This window comes from Eublepharis macularius, chromosome 1 (genome assembly GCF_028583425.1).
Source record: "Eublepharis macularius isolate TG4126 chromosome 1, MPM_Emac_v1.0, whole genome shotgun sequence".
NCBI classification, from domain to species: Eukaryota; Metazoa; Chordata; class Lepidosauria; order Squamata; family Eublepharidae; genus Eublepharis; species Eublepharis macularius.
In genome coordinates, this window is record NC_072790.1 from 143,168,699 (window position 1) to 143,189,946 (window position 21,248).

Genomic DNA, 21,248 nt, shown 5'->3' on the forward strand with positions numbered 1-21,248 from the left:
ATACATAACCTGATTATAAATATTGCTTTACTTTTCTTACTGCAGAACACAGCTGCAGGAGCCAAACAGATAGCTGAATTCTTAGACCTGAACCTAAATGATGAAGATATTCATGGTGTTGCAGAGAGGAGTACTTTCAAGTCTATGAAGGAGAAATCCAAAACAACTCATGGTGAATTTGGAGATGTCCTTTTCCGTAAAGGTAATTTTCTGAAAGTGCTGCTGAAACAAGTGGAAAATCTCCCAAACTCATTTTACTGGCATAAGATGGTATCTCAACTCCTCTGCTGGATTTGGCAGGGTAACCAGGAGGACTTTTCATTAGAAACCAGAATAAATAGCTTTTGAACTTTTTAAAATTGTGTAAAAATAAAGGATTACTTAGAAATTAGAGAAGACCCTATAAAATCCTCCTGCTAATGGTGTGTGTGTAGTATTATACGTATATACCAAAGGAGCACAACTCCTTCAAAGAATTAGGAAAAATGGAAAAGGTCACAAAGATAAAGGGCGTATTTATTACAAGCGACTCTTTGTGAAAAGGAAAACACAGCAGATACTCTTTCTATGCCCATCAGAAAGAAGGAAAAGTCTGGCATATGCAATGCTATATGAATCCTTTAAATAAAGGATGAAAATTATATATTTTCAAAAAGCAGCAACATGTCAGCGTTATAAAAAAAGAGCACGGCTTCATGTTCAATTCTATTTTAATTATGTACACATGTCTATTATTACCGGACATGCATTAAGGATAGATAAATATGCACCTTCGGGGTGTGTGTGTGTGTGTTCACATACAATGGCATTATGGAATGTTCATTTTTATTGCTGTTACTTGTTTCTTAACATGGAGGAATATATTATCAATATAGCTTTTCTCACCCTGGCCTTATCCGCAAATACTTAAATCTGTGGACTGGGATTAGATAGAAAGAAGGGACATTTTCCTGCAAACTTGGGGACCCCCCCCCCCCGCAGCAGGTTTAAAGAAAAATCTGAAAACTGAAGGGGATTAACCTCCCGCCCAGGAGTTTCTCTGTGCTTTTACGGAATGCTGCTGACAATGCCTCCCCCCATTGCTGCGTCTCATGTGTGAGGGGTAACTGCTGCTGGAGCTGAAGGTGTGTGTGTGTGGAGGGGGAGGAACTGCTGCCACCAGACCTGCCATTGCTACCTCTCTGGCAGAAGTGCTGCAGGTGGGGAGAGAAGGAATTTTTGCTGCAGTTGCCAGACTAACACTATGGCGATGGGGGGTGGAGGGTGGATTGCTAGTGCTACCAGGTCAGCCACTGCTGCCCCTCTAACAGCAGCACTCCAAGTGGCAGTGGAAGGAATTGCTGCTACCATGAGTCTCACCATCACTGGCTCTCCAGTGGTGGTGCTGTGGGCAGGGGAGGAGGAGCTGGAAGCAGCTCTGTCAGTGTGAAAGAAAGAGAGAGCGCAATGGAAGGATGGAGAAAGAGAGAGAGAATCTGTATGTGAAAGACTGTGACAGTCATTGGTGAGGGGAGGAACAATGAGAGAAAGACTAACAGTATGCATTGTGGAGGGACAAATAGGAAGAGGAATAGTGATGGGGTGAGTGATGGGGGAAAAGAGAGGAAGCAAGTGAGAAAGAGGGAGCGTACCAGTAAATATTGGAAGAGAGAGAGAGTGTTGGGAGAGGGAGAGAGATTGATGGGGTGGGGGATAAAGAAAGAGAGAAAGAATAAATGTAGGTATTGGATGAGGGAGAAATAGGTGTTGGAGGGAGAGAGAACATGAGACAGAAAGACTGCGAGAGAGAGAGAGAGAGAGAGAGAGAGAGAGAGAGAGAGAGAGAGAGAGAGAGAGAGAGAAAATGAATGAACGGCAGGAATGGGGAGGAGGCAAAGGCTGGGGGAATAGGATCTATCTAGCCAAGTGCAAAGTAATGCACATTGGAACCAAAAATCCAAAATATAAATACAAGTTGATGGGGTCTGAACTGGCGGAGACTGACCAAGAGAGAGATCTTGGAGTCATGATAGATAACTCACTAAAAACGTCAGCACAGTGTGCGACTGCCATAAAAAAAGCTAATGCTATGCTAGGGGTTATTAGGAAAGGGATTGAAAACAAATCAGCCGGTATCATAATGCCTCTGTATAAATCAATGGTGAGGCCTCATTTGGAGTACTGTGTACAGTTCTGGTCGCCACACCTTAAAAAAGATATCATAGCACTGGAAAAAGTACAGAGAAGGGCAACTAAAATGATTAAAGGGTTGGAACACTTTCCCTATGAGGAAAGATTGAGGCGCTTGGGGCTCTTTAGCCTGGAGAAAAGACGACTGAGGGGAGACATGATAGAGGTTTACAAGATAATGCACGGGTTAGAGAAGGTAGAGAAAGATGTGTTTTTCTCCCTTTCTCACAATACAAGAACTCGTGGGCACTCTATGAAATTATTGAGCAGTCGGGTTAGAACAGATAGAAGAAAATACTACTTTACACAAAGGGTGATAAACACATGGAATTCGTTGCCACAGGAGGTGGTGGCAGCTACAAGCATTGCCAGCTTCAAGAGGGGACTGGACAAATATATGGAGCAGAGGTCCATCAGTGGCTATTAGCCACAGGAGATAGATGGTATGTGTCCGGGGTCTGAGCCCCAGCCCCCAGACTTGACAAGAGGGAATAGCAGGTCAGCCGGGCCGACGGGCAAACAGAGGGGGCAGCCAGCAGCCAGCAGGTCAACTGGTCAGCCAGCAGACAGTAGGTCAACCGGTCTGACTGGCAAGCAGAGGGGGCAGCCGGGGGACAGCAGGTCAACCCCTCCCATGGGCAAATGGAGCCAGAACCTGCCTGTGCCAGGGGCAAGGGGCAAAGGCCCAGGGCCTCAGGAGGCAGGGGGAGACAGAAGGAGGCCAGCGAGTCCCACTCCCCTGGGGAAGGAAAGGGGACTAAGCAAGGCAGAAGGGGGCAAGGGCAGAGGGATTGGGGGCCCAGCAGTCACCCACCCAAAAACCTTACCTGAGGAGGAGAAGCAGCAGCAGCCCCAACAACCCAAAGCCACGCCCCAGCTAGAAAATAGTAGCCTGGCCCAGGAGTTGCCAAAAGCCAAGCCACTCCAGGTGGGGCTATTGGAGGCACTCTGCAGGAAGCCCTGGGCAACCAGCCAAGGAGCCGCAGCTGGACCCACCTTCAGCCATCAGCTCAGCCAGGCAGGCCGGGCTGCTAGCCAGGGGACTGCAGCTGGACAGGCCTGCAGCAATCAGCCAAGGCAGGGAGGCTGGGCAGCCAGGGAACAAGGCACAGCTGGTGCTGGTCAGTGGGGCCAGATCAGCTACCCCAGCTGCAACTGCTTGGTGCAGCCCAAGACCAGGCTGGAAGAGGGGTGGGACAGTAGAAGGAAGCCCTATAAAAGCTGGCTGGGAAGAGCCCTGTGGTGGTGGGTGTGAGTAGGGAGTGATGATGTGGAGCAAGAGCGGTGCGATGCAAGTGTGGAGGTTTGGAGGAGAGCTCTGGGAGGAGGAGGTGAAAGAGGACGCAGAGGGTAAGCAGGCCAGGTTGAGCAGGCCAGCGAGTGGACTGAGAGGGAGTCTGGGTGAGGTATACCGCCCCTCCTTCCACAGAGCAGGGTCCTGCAGAATCCCTGGCCCCCCTATGACGTCAGGAGCAGACCGCCCAGTGCCACGCCCAGTGGCAGCGGTGGCAAGCCCTGACAAGTTGGTGGCCCGTACGGGGAGAGACGTTCCAACGCAGGCGCCAGTCAAGGGGCGGCCTCCCAAGGCCGCCACCCCAGCGGAGCTTGGACTGTGGCTGGAGGAACGCCAGGATAGGATGTGGGGAAAGCTGGAGGCAGCCTACCCAGCCGCTCCAGTGGAACTAGCACAGACAGCGGAGCTGCGGTTGCAAGCCGACGCGCTCACGGAGGCCTTGCCAAGGGTTTGTGCCCTCATTTGGGAAAATAACCCACCGCCTGGCAAGCAGGTGCAGAGTCTATGCGCCACCGTGAAGATAGGCCGGCTGATCCTACAAGCCCTGTTAGACACTGGGAGTGCAGTCTCAGCAATTCGGCCCCAGCTCCTCCCAGCTGCTACCCCAGTGCACCGCTGGATCCCGGTGACGGATGTGATGGGCCGCACCCAGCCATACCCTACGGCCCTAATCACGATAGAGTACCTAGGGGTCCGCCACCAAATGGAAGTTGCCCAGTTAGCTCACCTACCCGTGCCAATGCTGCTGGGAAGAGATGCCCCGGGGTTCTTCAGGCTCCTCCAGCAGGCAGCGAAGAAATTGGGAGGAGACACCCCAGGGATAGCCGGGTCTCGGCTGAAGGCAGCAGGGGAATTGACAGACCCCCAAGTTGCCACCGCTCTGCAAGTGGAGGAGGCCGACGACCCTGGAGAGGGTCCCTCTACTAGACCAGGGGCAGAACCACGGACTGGAGACCCAGCTGGGCCCCCGGCCGATCGCCCATTCTGTGACGCCCAAGGGGCAGATGAGTCCTTGCAGCGCTTACGAGAGACGGCAGCTCGTGAGGAGGAGCTAGTGCAGGATGAGCGGAGGTCCCAACGGCTCCCGCGCATCGAGAAGCAAGGAGGGGTTTGGGTTCGCATAGCTCGCGCCCCAAGTGGCCAGGGGGAGGTCCGCCAGCTATTGGTGCCGACTGCCTACCGGGCCGAAGTCCTCCGCACGGCCCATGAGCATGCGTGGGCCGGGCATCTGGGGCACCACAAGACCCTGAAGAAGATCCTTGAGCAGTTCTACTGGCCCTCCGTGAATGCCGACGTGAAGGCCCACTGCCGCTCGTGTCCCACCTGCCAGCGGGTGGCAGCCCGCCGCCCACCGAAGGCCCCCCTCTCCCCACTACCCGTCATGGGGACGCCCTTCCAACGCATCGCGATGGACTTCATCGGACCGCTGCCACGCACACCCCGGGGCCACCGCTTTGCCCTGGTGATTGTGGACTACGCCACACGGTTCCCTGAGGTCATCCCGCTGAGGACCATGCAGACCCCGGGGGTGGTCCGGGCACTGTCCAAGTTCTTCGCGATGGTGGGGCTGCCGGATGAAATCTTGACAGATCGAGGAGGCCCGTTCCGTGCCACCGCCATGCGCCAACTCTGCCAGAGTTTGGGGATCCGGCAGGTGTTCACCTCGGCTTACCACCCTCAGACAGACGGTTTGGCAGAGCGGCTGAACCAGACCATCAAAGAGGCCCTGAAGAAGATGACACGGGAGAAGCCTCATCAGTGGGACCTGTACATCGACCCACTCATGTTTGCCCTCAGGGAGACCCCACAGGCCTCCACTGGCTTCAGCCCGTTCGAGCTGCTGTATGGGCGCAAGCCAAGAGGGATGCTCTCCCGGCTGACAGAACGCTGGGCGCCCCAGGCCAGCAGCCCTGCGCCCACCGCACGGGAGTACATAAGCCAACTCCGTAACCGGATGCAACAGTCTCAAGCCGAGGCGAACCGCAGACTGACTCGCACCCAGGCGAAGCAGAAAGCCACCTACGACCGGGGTGCACGGATGAGGGCCTTCCAGGCGGGAGAGAAGGTCCTGGTGCACCACTCGGTATTCCCTAGAGAGGAAGGGGACCCATGGAGGGGCCCCTACCCGATTCGGAGGGTGCTGGGCCCCACTACTTACGAAATCCAGTGTGGGGTTGGCCGGCGTCGGCGGAGGACCCTGCACGTGAATCTCCTGAAGCGGTGGCATGAGCGCCCAGAAGAGGAGTGTGGCGTGGCCGAGGACCCGTTGGAGCTTCCTGACAGTGAGCTGCCATGGACCTCCGAAGCCCCGGAGTTCGAGGAGCCCAAGGTAGACCCCCAGCTCGATCCAGCTCAACGGGCCCAGCTACGAGACCTCTGTGCACGGGTTACCGGGGTCTTCTCCCGCAGGCCGGGCAGCACCAGCCTGATTCAACATGCCATCCCGACCAGCCCGGGGCAGACAGCCCGGGCTACCTGGCGCCCCATCCCCAGGAAGCGGTGGGAGGCAGTGGAGAAGGAGACAAACGAGATGCTCCGGCTGGGTGTAATCGAACCCTCACGAAGTGCCTGGAGGAGCCCGATAGTCCTGGTGCCCAAGCCAGATGGGACCACCCGGTTTTGCATTGACTATCGTGAACTGAATAAGGTGGCCCAGTTCGACGCCTACCCCATGCCCCGAGCAGACGTGCTGGTGGACCACCTGGGGTCCGCCCGCTACCTGTCGGCCCTGGACTTAACAAAGGGCTACTGGCAGGTGCCCGTACGGCTGGAGGACCGGGAGAAGACGGCCTTTGCCACCCCCCAAGGCCTCTTCCAATTCAAGAAGATGCCGTTTGGCCTGCATGGGGCAGCAGCCACCTTTCAGCGGCTGGTGGACCAGGTGCTGGGAGAGTGCCGGGCGTACGCCATGGCGTACATTGATGATATTATTATCTTCAGCCCTGACTGGCCCACCCACCTCCAACACCTGGAAGCCGTCTTAAGGGCCCTCCAACGAGCTGGACTAAGGGCGAACCCAAAAAAGAGCCACCTGGGGTTCCAGGAACTCCAATACCTGGGCTTTGTGGTCGGGGGAGGATGAGTCAGGCCACCACCGGACAAGGTGGCCTCAATAGCCGACGCCCCACAGCCCAAGACCAAGAAGCAGGTTCGGCGATTCCTAGGTCTGCTGGGGTATTACGGGCGGTTCATCCCCCACTTTGCCTCCCGAGCAGCGCCCCTGACGGACAGCTTAAGGAAGGGGCTGCCCAACCAAGTCCGGTGGACCCCAGAACTAGAGGCAGCTTTTAAGGACCTGCGGTTAGCCCTCTCCAATGCCACGGCCCTATGGAACCCGGACTTTGACCAGCCCTTCACACTGGCCACAGACGCCTCGGACACCGGCCTTGGGGCTGTGCTGACCCAGGAGCGGGATGGCGTGGATGTCCCAATTCTGTTCCTAAGCCGGAAGCTCCAGCCCGCCGAGAAGCGCTATGCCACGGTGGAGCGGGAGGCCCTAGCGGTCAAGTGGGCGGTGGGGGCCCTGCAGTACTACCTGGCCAACAACCCCTTTGTACTGCTGACAGACCATGCACCCCTGCAGTGGCTCCATCGCATGAAGGCACACAACCCCAGGGTGCTGCGGTGGTACCTCTCCCTCCTACCCTTCCAATTCACCATCAAATACCGCCAGGGGGCACGGCATGTGGACGCGGACTTCATGTCCCGCATGTTCGAGGCTGAACCGGACCCCCACAACTCAAAGCCAAGTGGGGGTGTGTGTCCGGGGTCTGAGCCCCAGCCCCCAGACTTGACAAGAGGGAATAGCAGGTCAGCCGGGCCGACGGGCAAACAGAGGGGGCAGCCAGCAGCCAGCAGGTCAACTGGTCAGCCAGCAGACAGTAGGTCAACCGGTCTGACTGGCAAGCAGAGGGGGCAGCCGGGGGACAGCAGGTCAACCCCTCCCATGGGCAAATGGAGCCAGAACCTGCCTGTGCCAGGGGCAAGGGGCAAAGGCCCAGGGCCTCAGGAGGCAGGGGGAGACAGAAGGAGGCCAGCGAGTCCCACTCCCCTGGGGAAGGAAAGGGGACTAAGCAAGGCAGAAGGGGGCAAGGGCAGAGGGATTGGGGGCCCAGCAGTCACCCACCCAAAAACCTTACCTGAGGAGGAGAAGCAGCAGCAGCCCCAACAACCCAAAGCCACGCCCCAGCTAGAAAATAGTAGCCTGGCCCAGGAGTTGCCAAAAGCCAAGCCACTCCAGGTGGGGCTATTGGAGGCACTCTGCAGGAAGCCCTGGGCAACCAGCCAAGGAGCCGCAGCTGGACCCACCTTCAGCCATCAGCTCAGCCAGGCAGGCCGGGCTGCTAGCCAGGGGACTGCAGCTGGACAGGCCTGCAGCAATCAGCCAAGGCAGGGAGGCTGGGCAGCCAGGGAACAAGGCACAGCTGGTGCTGGTCAGTGGGGCCAGATCAGCTACCCCAGCTGCAACTGCTTGGTGCAGCCCAAGACCAGGCTGGAAGAGGGGTGGGACAGTAGAAGGAAGCCCTATAAAAGCTGGCTGGGAAGAGCCCTGTGGTGGTGGGTGTGAGTAGGGAGTGATGATGTGGAGCAAGAGCGGTGCGATGCAAGTGTGGAGGTTTGGAGGAGAGCTCTGGGAGGAGGAGGTGAAAGAGGACGCAGAGGGTAAGCAGGCCAGGTTGAGCAGGCCAGCGAGTGGACTGAGAGGGAGTCTGGGTGAGGTATACCGCCCCTCCTTCCACAGAGCAGGGTCCTGCAGAATCCCTGGCCCCCCTATGACGTCAGGAGCAGACCGCCCAGTGCCACGCCCAGTGGCAGCGGTGGCAAGCCCTGACAGTATTCTCTTTGTGGGGAGGTGGTGCTCTGTTGTCTTGGTGCTGGAAGGAAGGCAGTGGGAGGGCTTCTGGTGTCCTGGCCTCACTGACAGTCCTTTAGCTGGCACTGGATTTCTAGCCACTGTGTGTGACAGAATGTTGGACTGGATGGGCCACTGGCCTGATCCAACATGGCTTTGCTTATGTTCTTATGTTCTTATGTTCAAATTCCTTGTGAATCCCTGCTCGCCACCTGCAACAAGGGCCCCATCTGTATATACTTAATTCTGGAGCCATGAACAGACAAGACAGTTCTTTCTATAAACTTGAGAAAAGCCCCAAATGTGTGGAAAAAATATGAAATGTATTAGGGTAGGTTAAAAAACCCTTCAAGTAATAGAAGCTTTAACCTGTAGCTTTAAAAAATACCCTCTCAGTGGCCATTGTGGGGGTTGCTATGCAACCACAACTGTATTGCCAGCCTTCAAGGCTTCGTTTTTATCAGTAAAAGAAGGGGGGCATTTACAGGGATGTTCTGGTCCTTGAAGGAAGCCTCAGCAAGGCCAGACCTGGAAGCAACTAACAGGTGACTTGCTACCGTGTGACTTGCATGATTCACCCAGGACTGGCTACTTATTATTGTTTAAAAGCAGCCATCCCACAAAAGCCAGTGTGTCGTAGTAGTTAGAGTTTCAGACTAGAATCTGGGAGACCCAAGTTCAAATGCCTACAGGGGAAGCCTACAGGGGAAGCTCACTGGGTGACTTTGGGCCAGTTCCATGCTCTCAGCCTAACCTGCCTCACAGGATTGCTGTGAAGATAAAATGGAAGAGGGGGAAATGATGTAAGCTGCTTTGGATTCCCACTGTGAAGAAAAGCAGGATGCAAATTAAGTAAATAAATAATAGATGTAGCTAGAGATAGGAGGACAAATAAAAGGTATGTTGGATGTTGAGCGGAAAGAAAAGAATGAAGAAGAGAAAGATGAGTATATTGGGGTTGCCAGGTGGAGAGAGAGAGGAAATCATGTGTGGGGGGGGTGAATACAGGGGAAAGTGAGGTGCCCCCTGCAATTCCTTGTGGGTTACCTGCCATGCAACAGGATGAGGCTCAGCCAGTACTATACAACTTGGTCAGAGTTTTTCTGGGGAGAGGCTGCCAGGAGGAGTGAAAGAAGGGAAGCTGAAGACAGGAGGGCACATTAAGATAATTTTGATTTGTGGGTGGGGAGAGAAGAAAACAAGAAAATGGAAGAGACTATGGCACATTTCAGATAAGGGTAAGGCTGCAATCCCCCCCCCCACTGGGGGTGGAGGATCCCCTGCTGAAGCTCCTCCCTACTCCTGACAGTGGGAAGACACATGGAGGGAGACACGCACAAGAAGCAAGCATGTGCTTCCCTAAGGGGCTGGAAAATAACGTTTTCTGGCATGATGGGAAAGCTATGGGTCCCACCAGGGGTGATTCATTAAACATTGCCCCCAAACTTAGTATTTGAGGGAAATGTTTAAGGTATTGCCCCTTGGAGTGACCTGTTGCTTCACCATTGTACCAGAAAATGGCATTTTCTGGTGCCACAGGGGACCATGGAAGTGTGCTTCATGCCCATGTGAGAGTAAATACTCCACTGCTTCCCACCCTAACCCCCTCTGTCTTCCTGGTTTGGACCCTGGGGGACCTGGGAACCCTAGATAAGGCAAAGAGGAAATAGTGGCAAGGGGGAAATGGAATGACCCATGCAAGTCACTGTGGTTCCCTGCTTGTCTGTACATAATGCTGAGTTATTGATCCATAAATAATATTGAAAAATACATGCAGTTTTGGCGATAAAATCCAACATAAGGAAACAAAATGGCACAAAAATAAAGATTTGCAGCCAAGGGCAAAATCGAAATTAGGAAATTAAAATCTAAGCAGCAACCTTGTGAAATTTGACATTTCTAATGTACTCCTGTTGTAGGGATGTTTGAACTCTGTTACTTTATTTCCTGGCAATGCATGCAGGCAATGCATGCTTGAACTCTTATCAACAAAACCATATCTGGGGTCTTTGATGTTTAATTTGTACAATCTGTTATTGCTTTTTTCACCAAGCCAAGGATAATAGGCAGACTTTCTGTGGACACTTAATCTGTTATAATAAATATATGGCTTTTTATTCAGATGTATCAATTCACAAATCTTTACAGTAACTCTGATATATGTATATATTTCCTTGATTTTCAGGTGGTGTAAGTGACTGGAAGACACTTTTCAATGAAGAAAACAATCAGGAAATGGACACAGTATTTAAAGAGCGTTTAGCAGCAACCAAAGTGGGAGAAAAGATAAAATATGATGTTTACTGCAAGTCTTGAAGACTGAGCAAGAGAGATAGCATTTGGGAGGGAACTTATAAATGTTCATACATGATCAGAAGATAGCAAGATTGAGCTTTTTGAACACATTTAGTAATAATCATAATTTTCCTTTATGTGAAAGAGCAGTAGAAATCATATATAGTTTTTCCTATTACAACTTTTACCATGATTAAGCTACACATATATACGGATACTCCAATTCTATTCAATAAATACCACATTATTCTTTCAGATATATAACCTAGGTTATACTTTGATTAGTCTTTTCTACATATGCAAGCCTTAAAAATTACAGGCAGGCTAAAGCAATGAACGACAGGCAGACTATACCAACACACACATAGGAATATATCTATGTATCTATATATTTACATGTACATTAAAGCTGTTAAAGTCGATTTTGAATGAAAACTTTTTAAACACTGCCATACAGTAAGGTCTGTTAAACAATATAAATGGTCACAAAAGAAAATAAATAAATAACATTTTCCAAAATATTACTTTATCTATTTTGTATCTCCACCTGCTGGACAATTAAAACATCTCAGGGCCAACAAATGCTGAGTATTACTATTTCAAAATATATTCCTGAGTTGAAAATGTCCTATCTTATAAAGATTGCTCTGCTTCCCAATTTTTAGAATATAATATATTTACAAAATATTTTATAAATCAACTGTGTTGTCCAGCTGTCTGAGCCTATTTGACCCCATCCCAAATGAAACATGATCAGAAGCAAAGTTTTGGTATACTTCTCAGATGAGAAACTAAAGGCAAAGTGGTACTCAAATCTGCTAACATCTGGTTTGAAAGAAGACTTGTTGTTTATTTTAGATCCATTTCTGTCTTTGCCTCTGCTACATACCATGTGGCTGTCAGCATTTATTTCAAACAGTAAGACATAACAAACAACAAAAAATTGGTTCACATGAGGAGGTGGGGGTGCAGTTTGGGATGGTGGAGGCCAACACTAAGCAAGAGATACACATGCTGTGCCTTGGAGATGGTACATATTTCAGATGTGAAGTGCATGATTCTCCCAGAAACTTGGGACAACTGTATGTTCACGTGATCCTTGATTGCTCAGCATGGTGCGAGCAGGGATCATGCACCAGGGGTATTCATCCCCACAAACGTCATACCAAAATAACCCTGCAAACCATTCGGAACATGCTCACATATCACCTGTGTTTACCAGGACTGAGTGATGGGCAACATCCATGTTAATTAAGAGTTTTAAAGAACACAAAAGTTTGCACACTCATTTGTGTCTTTTGGATTAGTCTAAATAAACAGTAGATGAATATTATTAAGGAATAGGAAAATCCTTTTCAAAAAAAGCTGATCTGTTCAACTTTCAAAGGCATGGAACATAAAAGCTGAGAAGCAAACAAAGGAAAAATAAACAGGGTGGGGAGAGAGCAGAGGTCTGCTGTTTAGTTTCTATAGGATTGAGGATAAGTTTGATCAGGAGTCATACAACCAAAAAGTGCTCTGCAAGCACTTTCCCCCTCAAGGACTTATTGGGAAGCAGGGACCCACCTTTGCTTCCTCCCTTCTTCCTCCACCTCTCTCTCACACAGCCTTTCTCTCCTTCTCCCTCCTCCACCCTTTTGTGTCTCTCTTCCTTTCTGTTTCCTCCCAACCTTTCCCCTCATTTGTCTGTGGGGCTAGTAACTTACCTGGCTGGCTGCCCATCCACCAGCAACAGCACTGCTGCCACTTGCCCCTCCCCTGGCTATCCACTTGCCTGCCTGGCTTAGACAAGAGGGGGGGTAGTAGCTCCCACCATCTTCCACAGCTTGAAGTGCTGTTGTGGTGCTGCCTCAGGGTTCACTGCTGCTGCAGCCAGCCATCTCCCTCCCATGCATCCACCCAAGTGGTTGGAAGAAAAGTAGCAGCCTGGCAGGCTGACTTTGGTAACTTCAATGTGCAAGGGGAGCAGCTGCGGTTCCTGCTTCTTTTTCCCCCTTTCCTGCATTTTAAGGCTTTTATATAGAAATAAATAAGTAGTGAACTAACAAAATTAAAAATTAATAGTAGCCCCAATGTTAGTTCTTTTTATATGCAATCCATCAGATGACATATATTTCATCCAATGAAATTCAATATTTCTTTTCAGGTGAAGAAAATGACACAGAGCCCCCTCCCTGTGTGCCTGTGCCTTAGTCCCCTCCAAACTCAAATCATGCCCCCCCCCCCATGTAGGCTCTGGTATATAATAGGAAGGATCTTGAGTAGACATGGGCATGAACAGCATTACGAATGAAAAAAAGCCATGAACAGCCTGTTCAGCGGTTCGTGAACAAGTTGTTTCTGAGACCTTATTCTAGATGAACAAGTGATCGTCGCCAGCCTTGTTCATTGTGTTCATCTGCTGTTCGTGAAGCCAGACAGTCAGGCACCTTCAATTAATTCACTTGGAAACGGAGGCAGTGACTGCCTGAACTCTGTCTGCACTCCTTCTGTCGCCCTGGAAACCCCAATCTAAGCCCAACTTTGCTTGATGGGCAGGTCTTCCTTCCAATTGTGGAGCTCCAAATTGGTTACAATTGGTTACATGGGACCAGAGACCAGGGGGGAGGGAGGAGGGAGGGGTGGTGTTTGGTAGCCATGGGCACTCCAATCTCATCCCTGCAAACCCTGTTATATAATGCTTCATATATAATGCTTCATATAATGCTTTTCGTACCAGGGTGGATCTTTTCAAGCAAATACGTCTTATCAAATTAAAAAACCTATTTGGGAATCAGAGGCCTCCGGTGAGAATGGGAGGACTTAGATATAGATCTACTTTTGTCCCAAGAGTTTCTCATGGTCTGATTGAAACTTTTGAAAAATTAGTCAGTAATGACATTGAACGGCTAGAAACTTCACACAGGAATCCTTGGAATAACATGACTAGGGCAGAAAGGCAGGCTATGAAAACACTTAGCAAAGAGAGCACTATCACTTTAAAACCAGCGGATAAAGGCGGTGGCACTGTGGTGCTAAATACTTCCGATTACTTGAGGGAGGTGGATTTACAACTTAGTAACAGGGCTAATTATAAGCCTATAGCCCAGGACCCGTTACCTGACATTCAGAGAGTTATTAAGGTGGTATTGGAAGAGGTTTTCATCGCTGGAGACTTAGAGCAGAACTACAAGTGACAAAAGGCACAGATTGGACACTTGTCAGCTTCCCTCAAGTTTTGATGGGAAATGTAGGCATCCTAGTCTTGCAGCTTGGCTCTCTGTCTGCTGTCCAATGGACTTTTCAACTGTCACTTGTCCAACATTCTGCCAAGCAGCCTACATTTCCCATCAAAACTTGAGGGAAGCTGACAAGTGTCCAACCTGTGCCTTTTGTCACTTGTGGTTCTGCTCTTAGATGAAAAAACTGTGAAACATTTAATATATGAGACACCTAGGACTCCAGTTTTTTATATACTACCTAAAATCTACAAGAATGTCCTCCCCCCCCAGCCACCCTATTGTTTCTGGATCAGGCTCAGTACTGGAGCCTTTAGCTTTTTTTCTGGATTATATACTACAACCCATGGTGCAGACTTCAGCATCATATGTAGAGGTGAGCACGATCCAAAAAAAATTACCGATCAAGCTGATCGGGGATCGGTGCCGGTGACAACCCCAAATCACCGATCCACACTGGTCATCTCCCGTTTCCGATCCGTGGATCGGGGATCAGGGAGGCCAAAGCAGAGGGGTGCCCCGCTGTTCCCAGCTATGTGGGAAGGTGGGTGGTGGTGGCGACTGCCAGGTCTGGTGGGCACGGGGAGGCGGCGACGAGCTGCCTCCCCTCAGGGAGGGGACTTTCACACACACACACACACACACACACACTTAGAGCAGAGGGGGGGAGTTTTTAACCCGCCGACGAGCCGCCTCCTCTCAAGGAGGGGACGTTCACACACACTTAGAGCAGGGGGGGAGTTTTTAACCCGGCGACGAGCTGCCTCCCCTCAGGGAGGGAACGTTCACACACACTTAGAGCAGAGGGGGGGAAAGTTTTTAACCCGGCGACGAGCTGCCTCCCCTCAGGGAGGGGACGTTCACACACACACACACACACACACACACACACACACACACACACACACACTTAGAACAGGGGGGGGGAGTTTTTAACCAGTCCGTGCCTCTCCAAATATATATATAGAGAGACACCCCTTCAACGTTTCAGCCAGCTTTTTAAAAAAAGCAGGGACAGAATCCTCCATTCCTCCCCACCCAATTTTAAAAGCAAACAGCCAGTCTTCCAAAAGCATATGTTAAACACACACACAGAGCCGTGAATGAGGTTTTCCCACAAAATACAGTGTTTTAAAAGCAGGTTAAAAACAGAGAGTGCCAGACAGAAAAACAGCCATTCCTCCTACAAAGCCCCGTTTTTTTAAAAAGCAAAAAACGTTCTTCCCCCTCCCTCCCCTGGCTGTCCTCTCCGAACTGGTGGTGAGTGCGTTGCTGCTCCATGGTTGGAAGGAAGTCCTGCTGATCAAGGCAAGCTGGGCTTCCATTCGGGTTTCCAGGGTGACAGAAGGAGGGCAAACTCTGCCCTGGCTCCGTTGCCAGGGGAATAGATTACTGGAGCCGGAGTGACTGGATCTCCGATCAGATACCAATTGCTCCGATCAAGCCCCAATGAAGCCCCCCCCCCCGAACGCTGGATCAGTTGCTGTGGATGGCACCGATCCGCCAGGTCCCGATAGCGCGAACGCCATTATCGTGGGTATTTTTCTATCGTAATGCCGATCGTGCCCATCTCTAATCATATGTCATCTTTTGTTCAATTATTGTGGGTATTTTTCTATCGTAATGCTGATTGTGCCCATCTCTAATCATATGACATCTTTTGTTCAATCTGTAGAAGCACTATCTATACCTGAATCAGCTTGCCTATTAACCTTGGATGTTGAAGCGTTATATACCTCCATCACCCATGAAACAGCCAGAAATGTGATTGAATTTAATTTGATGAATAGAACTGAACTGAATCCTCCTTCTCATTTATTGTTGAGTCTTTTGGATATCATCCTAGAAAGGAATTATTTTAGATTCCATAGCCAGTTTTATTATCAGACAAAAGGGGTGGCTATGGGGTGCCCAGCGGCACCCAGCATAGCCAACCTGTTTATGACTCATTTAGAACAAACGGCTTTTCTCAACCCCTCTGTTAATCCTTTCCATAATAGGATAGTGGTTTTTTGTCTTTTTATAGACGATATTTTTGCTGTGGTAAATGGGCGGGACTACGAGTTACAGCTTATAGACTGGATGAACACAGTGGATGTCAACATTAAATTGTCTGGAACTATACATGAAACTTGTGTTAGCTTTTTAGATGTAGTGGTTTATAAATATTTTTTTGGAGTGTTGGGAGTCACACCGTTCCGTAAACTCACTGATAGGAGTGCTTATCTGCACTACAATTCTTTTCACACAAGCTTGTTGAGAAACAATATCCCCTTCGGGCAGTTTCTCTGTATTAAGAGGAATTCTTCCAATGAGAGGAAGTGGAGAGAATGGGGGAAGCTTTCGCTTCTTGGGGCTATCCTAAACATGTAATTGACAAAGCAAAGATTAGAACAGGCAATATACAAAGAGAAGCGCTTTTTGCCAAACAGCATAAGACCAAGGAGGAGAGTATTAATTGGTCATTAGATTATACTCCTTGGACAATGGACATTGTTAAAATTATTAAACGAAATTGGCATGTTATTCAAAACATCCCGGGATGTGAGAAGCCGCCAGTAGTGGGCTTTAGACGAACCAATAGCCTTAAGGACACACTGGTGCATTCAGACTTCAGGGAGAATGAGAATAAACAACGTTTACCACAGGATCATTTCCCCTGCGGACACTGCAGTGTCTGTGCACTCACAGTTAATGTGACTGCTATCAAACATCCTAGGACAGGGAGAGCTCTGTATTCAATTTTTTTTCCACTTGTGTTACCTCCAATGTAATTTATATTATTGAATGTAAGTGTGGGTTACAATACGTGGGCAGCACATCACGTCCAGTCAAATAAGGATACAGGAACATCTCTCAAAAATAAGACATAGGATCATGGAAGCTCCGTTGGTACAACACTTCAGTCATTTACATCATCAGGAACGTGATTTTAGGTTCTCTGTATTACAGGTAGTTGATACCAGGACTAGTGTAGCCACACACACATTACTATTGCATGCTGAAGCAGAGTGGATTTTCAGACTAGGTAGTCTCACCCCCACAGGACTAAATAATGAAATAGACTTTTCATCTTTTTTATAAATTTATTGTAACATTGATATACATTTGGACAATAATTCTTCAAAGCCATTTGTGTATGCTTTACAGGACTGAATAATGAAATTGACTTCTTATTTTGATGGTGAAATTGTGATACACATTTGGACAATGTCTCTTTAAGCCATCTGTGAATGCTTTAATGGGGAATGGTGTATATAATGTGTTGACCTCTAATTACTGTATGACCATAGGAAGATACTCACCAATGCTTGTTAGGATTTTGTTAAGAAGGAACATGTAAGTAATTTCTGTACTTTTAACTTTTATATTATATTTATTAACTTTGCATGGGGTCTATTGCTTGAAAATATGTATAAATATACATTTATGCCTCCAGGCAGTAAATAATTTGGCTTGAAAAAGCAACACGAAACGGGATATAACCAAGGCTGGCGCACCCATTGCCAACTGCCCAGGAGATTTTGCCTCTTCTGCTTTCCTTCTGAAATGTTCTGCCTGTAAAGGAGAAGAAAAAACAAGTTTCTGCCAGTAAAGGAGAAGAAAAAACAAGCTGCTATCATTCTGAATTTTGGACATGGATACTTACCTTGTGTTAGGATTCAAATAGACTTCTTGAATGTATAGATGGATTGTGATTTTCTATCACTGTATTTATAGCATTGGTATATATAGGAGAATCTGTAATATTTGAAATGGTAGTAATATAATGTTATAAGTTCTTGCACTTACAGCACTTGCACTTTGTTAAAAATAAAAAAGTATATTTATTTGGGTCTCTTAGAACTAGTTGGGTTCTTCTGGTTGTTTTGTTCTAGCAAGGGACTCTCTCCTTTTTTGTTTGCTTAGGCAGTTCTGCCAACCACAGACCTCCTGCTTTTCTCTATGAGACCTCTGGTTATAAAAGGAAGCGTGCTCCAAGCTCTGGCTTTTCAGTTTCAGCAGGCAGTGGAGTGGGACAGAGCTGTTGCTAGCCTTTTGGGAGAGAGACAGGGAGAGTGCATTGGAGCTGGGATTTTTTCTGTGTGTGGTGAGTGGGATAGGGATCTATCCCCTCTGGTTCCAGGGCTGCTGCCAGGCCCTGGTGCCAAGCTCAGTGGGTACCTTGGCTGAGGGCTCGCCCTGATTATTATTATTATCAGTGCCTGATCTGGTCAGGTTTCTGGCAGTGCTGGGCTAGGGGTCTACCCCCTCCCGCTGGTTCCAGGGGTGCTGCCAGGCCCTGGGGCCAAGCTCAGTCGGTGCCTAGGCTAAGGACTCACAGTGTTCTCTCCTTTTCTTTCCTCCTCAAATCTTATTTGCTGGCCACTGCCAGCACCAGGGTTCCTGGTGCCTGTGGCCACCCTTTTGTGCGCATGCACAGAGCGCATGCACGCGCCCCCCCCCAGACTGGGTGATGATGTCATCATGCAGTAAAGCTGGGGCCATTAGCCGGCGGGTATCTGGGGTGGCATGAGGAGGTTGCCCATGCTCTCCATGCTGCCCCAGCTCCCTGCTGTCCCTGGCCCGCAGCTGCTGCGCCCGCGTGGGGGTGTGTGGTGGTGGTGCGGGGCTGGCCGGTGGTGGTGGCACGGGCCAGGCATGCCAGCTCTGTGGTGTGTGCCTCTGCCCCCCACACCCCCTCCGGCGCCCCCTTCGGCCCTGCGGCACCCACGGCCCTCACCTCACAGCCTCAATGGTGGTGCCGGGCCTGTTGCTAGCACAATGAGGCTTCGGGCGGGGGCCAAAGGTGGTCATGGGGGGAAGTGCAAAGATTGTCCCAGTTTCCCTGTGGGAAGCAGTACTGGGCAGGGCTCTGGGGCAGCAGAGACTCCAGCTCCCCAAAAATCATCTGTGGGGGCTGTGGAGGAGGCTGAAGGGTTCTTGCCGCTGGAGGAAGAGGAACTATTTAAACTGTTTGAGTAGGAGGGGGCAAGGGATCCATGGAGGAATGGTTGGGGTTTGATGAAACATCCATCCTGTCCCCATCCCAAACTCCCGGCGCTGTCCCTGTCTGCAGTCCACCCCTTACTCCGTCTTCTATTGCCAGCTCCGTGGTGCAGCCAGTAACCCTTCGTCCTCCTTCCCCTGGAACAGTTAGTGGGCCACGTTTCAAACTCTCTGTATGAAGGCACTTTTGGGCTCTTTGGAATGACCCCCATGTGGTGCAGTGCCATGTCTGTGATGGCCTGGTGTGGAGGGGCAATGACCCGAAGCATCTGTCATTGACAGTCCTGACTAGGCACCTGAATATGCACCACCCGAGCCTGTGGTCTCCATCCTCGGTCAGCGAAACATCCGGTGAGGCGAGACAGAAGGCCACCAGCTCCTCTGAGCCAGGATCAGTGGGAGGGTCACCAGAATCAACCCCAAGCAAGAAGCCTTTCCCCGATGGTGCTGCTGGTGGGAGCAGAACCGTCAGCCAGGCTGTCTTTGAGGAGGTTGTTCCATCAGCATCAGGGATAGTGCCGCCGAAAAGGGTGAGGTCAAGAGCTCAGGAGGCGGGCATTCACGTTGTGGCAGAGACGATAGCCCTGCAAGGATTCCCCCTATTCATCATGGAGGGCGTGGGCTTCCAAAGCCTGCTTCAGCATGTTGCCCCATGGTTCTCCATGCTGTCACAGCACACCATTGGGCGTCGATTCCTGCCTACCCTCTACCAGTCTGTGCAAGACATGGTGCCAGAGAACTGTCGGCTGCCAAAGGCCATACAGTACACTTCACAGCAGACCTCTGGAGCGGCTGCCATCACGGTTATCTTGCCATCACTGCCCACTGGTGACAACTAGAGGACCTCCGCCACCCCAGGCCAAGATCTGGCACCCGGAAAAAGGTGCCATGCTTGACACTGGGCTACACAGCAGTTCTTCTCCAGGCCCGGGGGATAAATGAGGTCCATACTGGGAAGAACATCACAACCACTGTAAAGGCAGCTCTGAGGGACTGGATGGCGAGGGCGGAAGGGTTTGTTTGTGGCTTCATGGTGATGGACGCAGGAAGCAACATGTTGGCAGCTCTGAAAGAGGCATCCCTCCTGGGCCTGCTGTGCATGGCACACAAGCTGCACCTGGTGATGAAGGACGTGCTCAGGCTGGGGAGAAAGCCAAGGGACAGCTGGGATGAGGGAACTTTGTGGACATGCAGTCTGCTGGACAGCTGCCGCCGCATCTCTTCCCACTTCTCCTGCAGCATCAACTCTTCCCGCGAGCTGTTCCAGAGGCGGGGGGAGGGGTGACCCTGAGCACCAACTCTTCCAGGACCTACCCACCCATTGGAACTCTACCTATGACATGATATGTCATCTGGTGGAGCAGGGGGGCATGTTGCAAGACATCCTGTCATCTTGGGATGTTCTGAGGAGGGGAGAGGAACTGAGCCTCAGCTCCATGGAATGGAGAGTTCTTGCCCAGGTGTCCCGGATGCTGAAACCCTTTAAGCAGGCCACCGAGCTCTTGTGCTCATACAAGGCCAGCCTGGGTCAGGTTATGCCCCTGATCCATGGGCTCGACCAGTTCATGGCCCAGGAGCTCAAGCATGAGCAACAGGTGCTCCCCAGGGTCAGGGAATTTGTGAGGAGGATGTAGGCATGCATGGTTGAGCACTTGCATCCTCTGTGGCACGAGGTGCCTTACCAAATGGCCTCCCTCTGTGACTCCTGGATCAAGGGTAGCATCACCATGAGGGTGGGTCAGATGCAGCACTGGAAAAAGGAGCTACGCACAGCAGCCCTCCATTTCCAGAAATAGAAGGCAGGACGGAGGGAACCGGGCAGGGGTGAGGGGAAGGTGGTGGTGGAGGAGGAGGAGGAGGAGGAGGGGTGGAGGAGGTGGGAAACGAGCCATGCCAGGAGAGACCCACCCAAATGGCCCCACTTGATCTTTGGGCCTTGTCTGTGGGCTGTGTGGTTGGCCGCAGCACGGTGGGCATGTCTCTCACAGTGGAGGACTTGGCAGGGCCATGGTGCGTGAGTACCTTGTGAAGCCCACCGAATCCCCATTCCAACCCATTGGATTATTGGGCAAGTAAATCTGCTGTATGGCCGGATCTGTCCATCATGGCAACCAACATCTTGTCCTGCCTTCCCACCAGCATGCAGAGCGAGTGGGTGTTCTCTCACTTGGGAGACCTCCTCCGTCCCTGCTGCGCATGTTTGCACCTGGACCTGGTGGACATGTTGACCTTCATCAAGGTCAACCTCAACCTACTTGGGTATCCCTCCATGGACCTAGACCTACCTGGGCTCTCAGCCACCACAGTCTACTGTGGTTCTAGGCCAAGCTCCTCCACAGAGGGCTCTAGCCCCCTTCAGTTCTTGGGGCTGCTTCCATGGCTGGTTACCCTTTGCCCTTCTCTCCCAGACAAGTTCCTGTTCCCTTTTTCA

At 50.7% G+C, this 21,248-nt stretch overlaps 1 protein-coding gene across 1 annotated transcript in view; it reads left to right on the plus strand.

The window, feature by feature from the left end:
* LOC129326102 (sulfotransferase 6B1-like) overlaps positions 1-11,131 on the plus strand; it is a 36,550-nt gene extending 25,419 nt beyond the window's left edge. Inside the window, exons 6-7 of the mRNA XM_054974234.1 lie at positions 46-202; positions 10,501-11,131. Coding sequence (XP_054830209.1) covers positions 46-202; positions 10,501-10,631 — 288 coding nt within the window. The 3' untranslated portion in view covers positions 10,632-11,131. The remainder of the gene's footprint in view (positions 1-45; positions 203-10,500) is intronic.
* Positions 11,132-21,248: the final 10,117 nt, after the last annotated feature.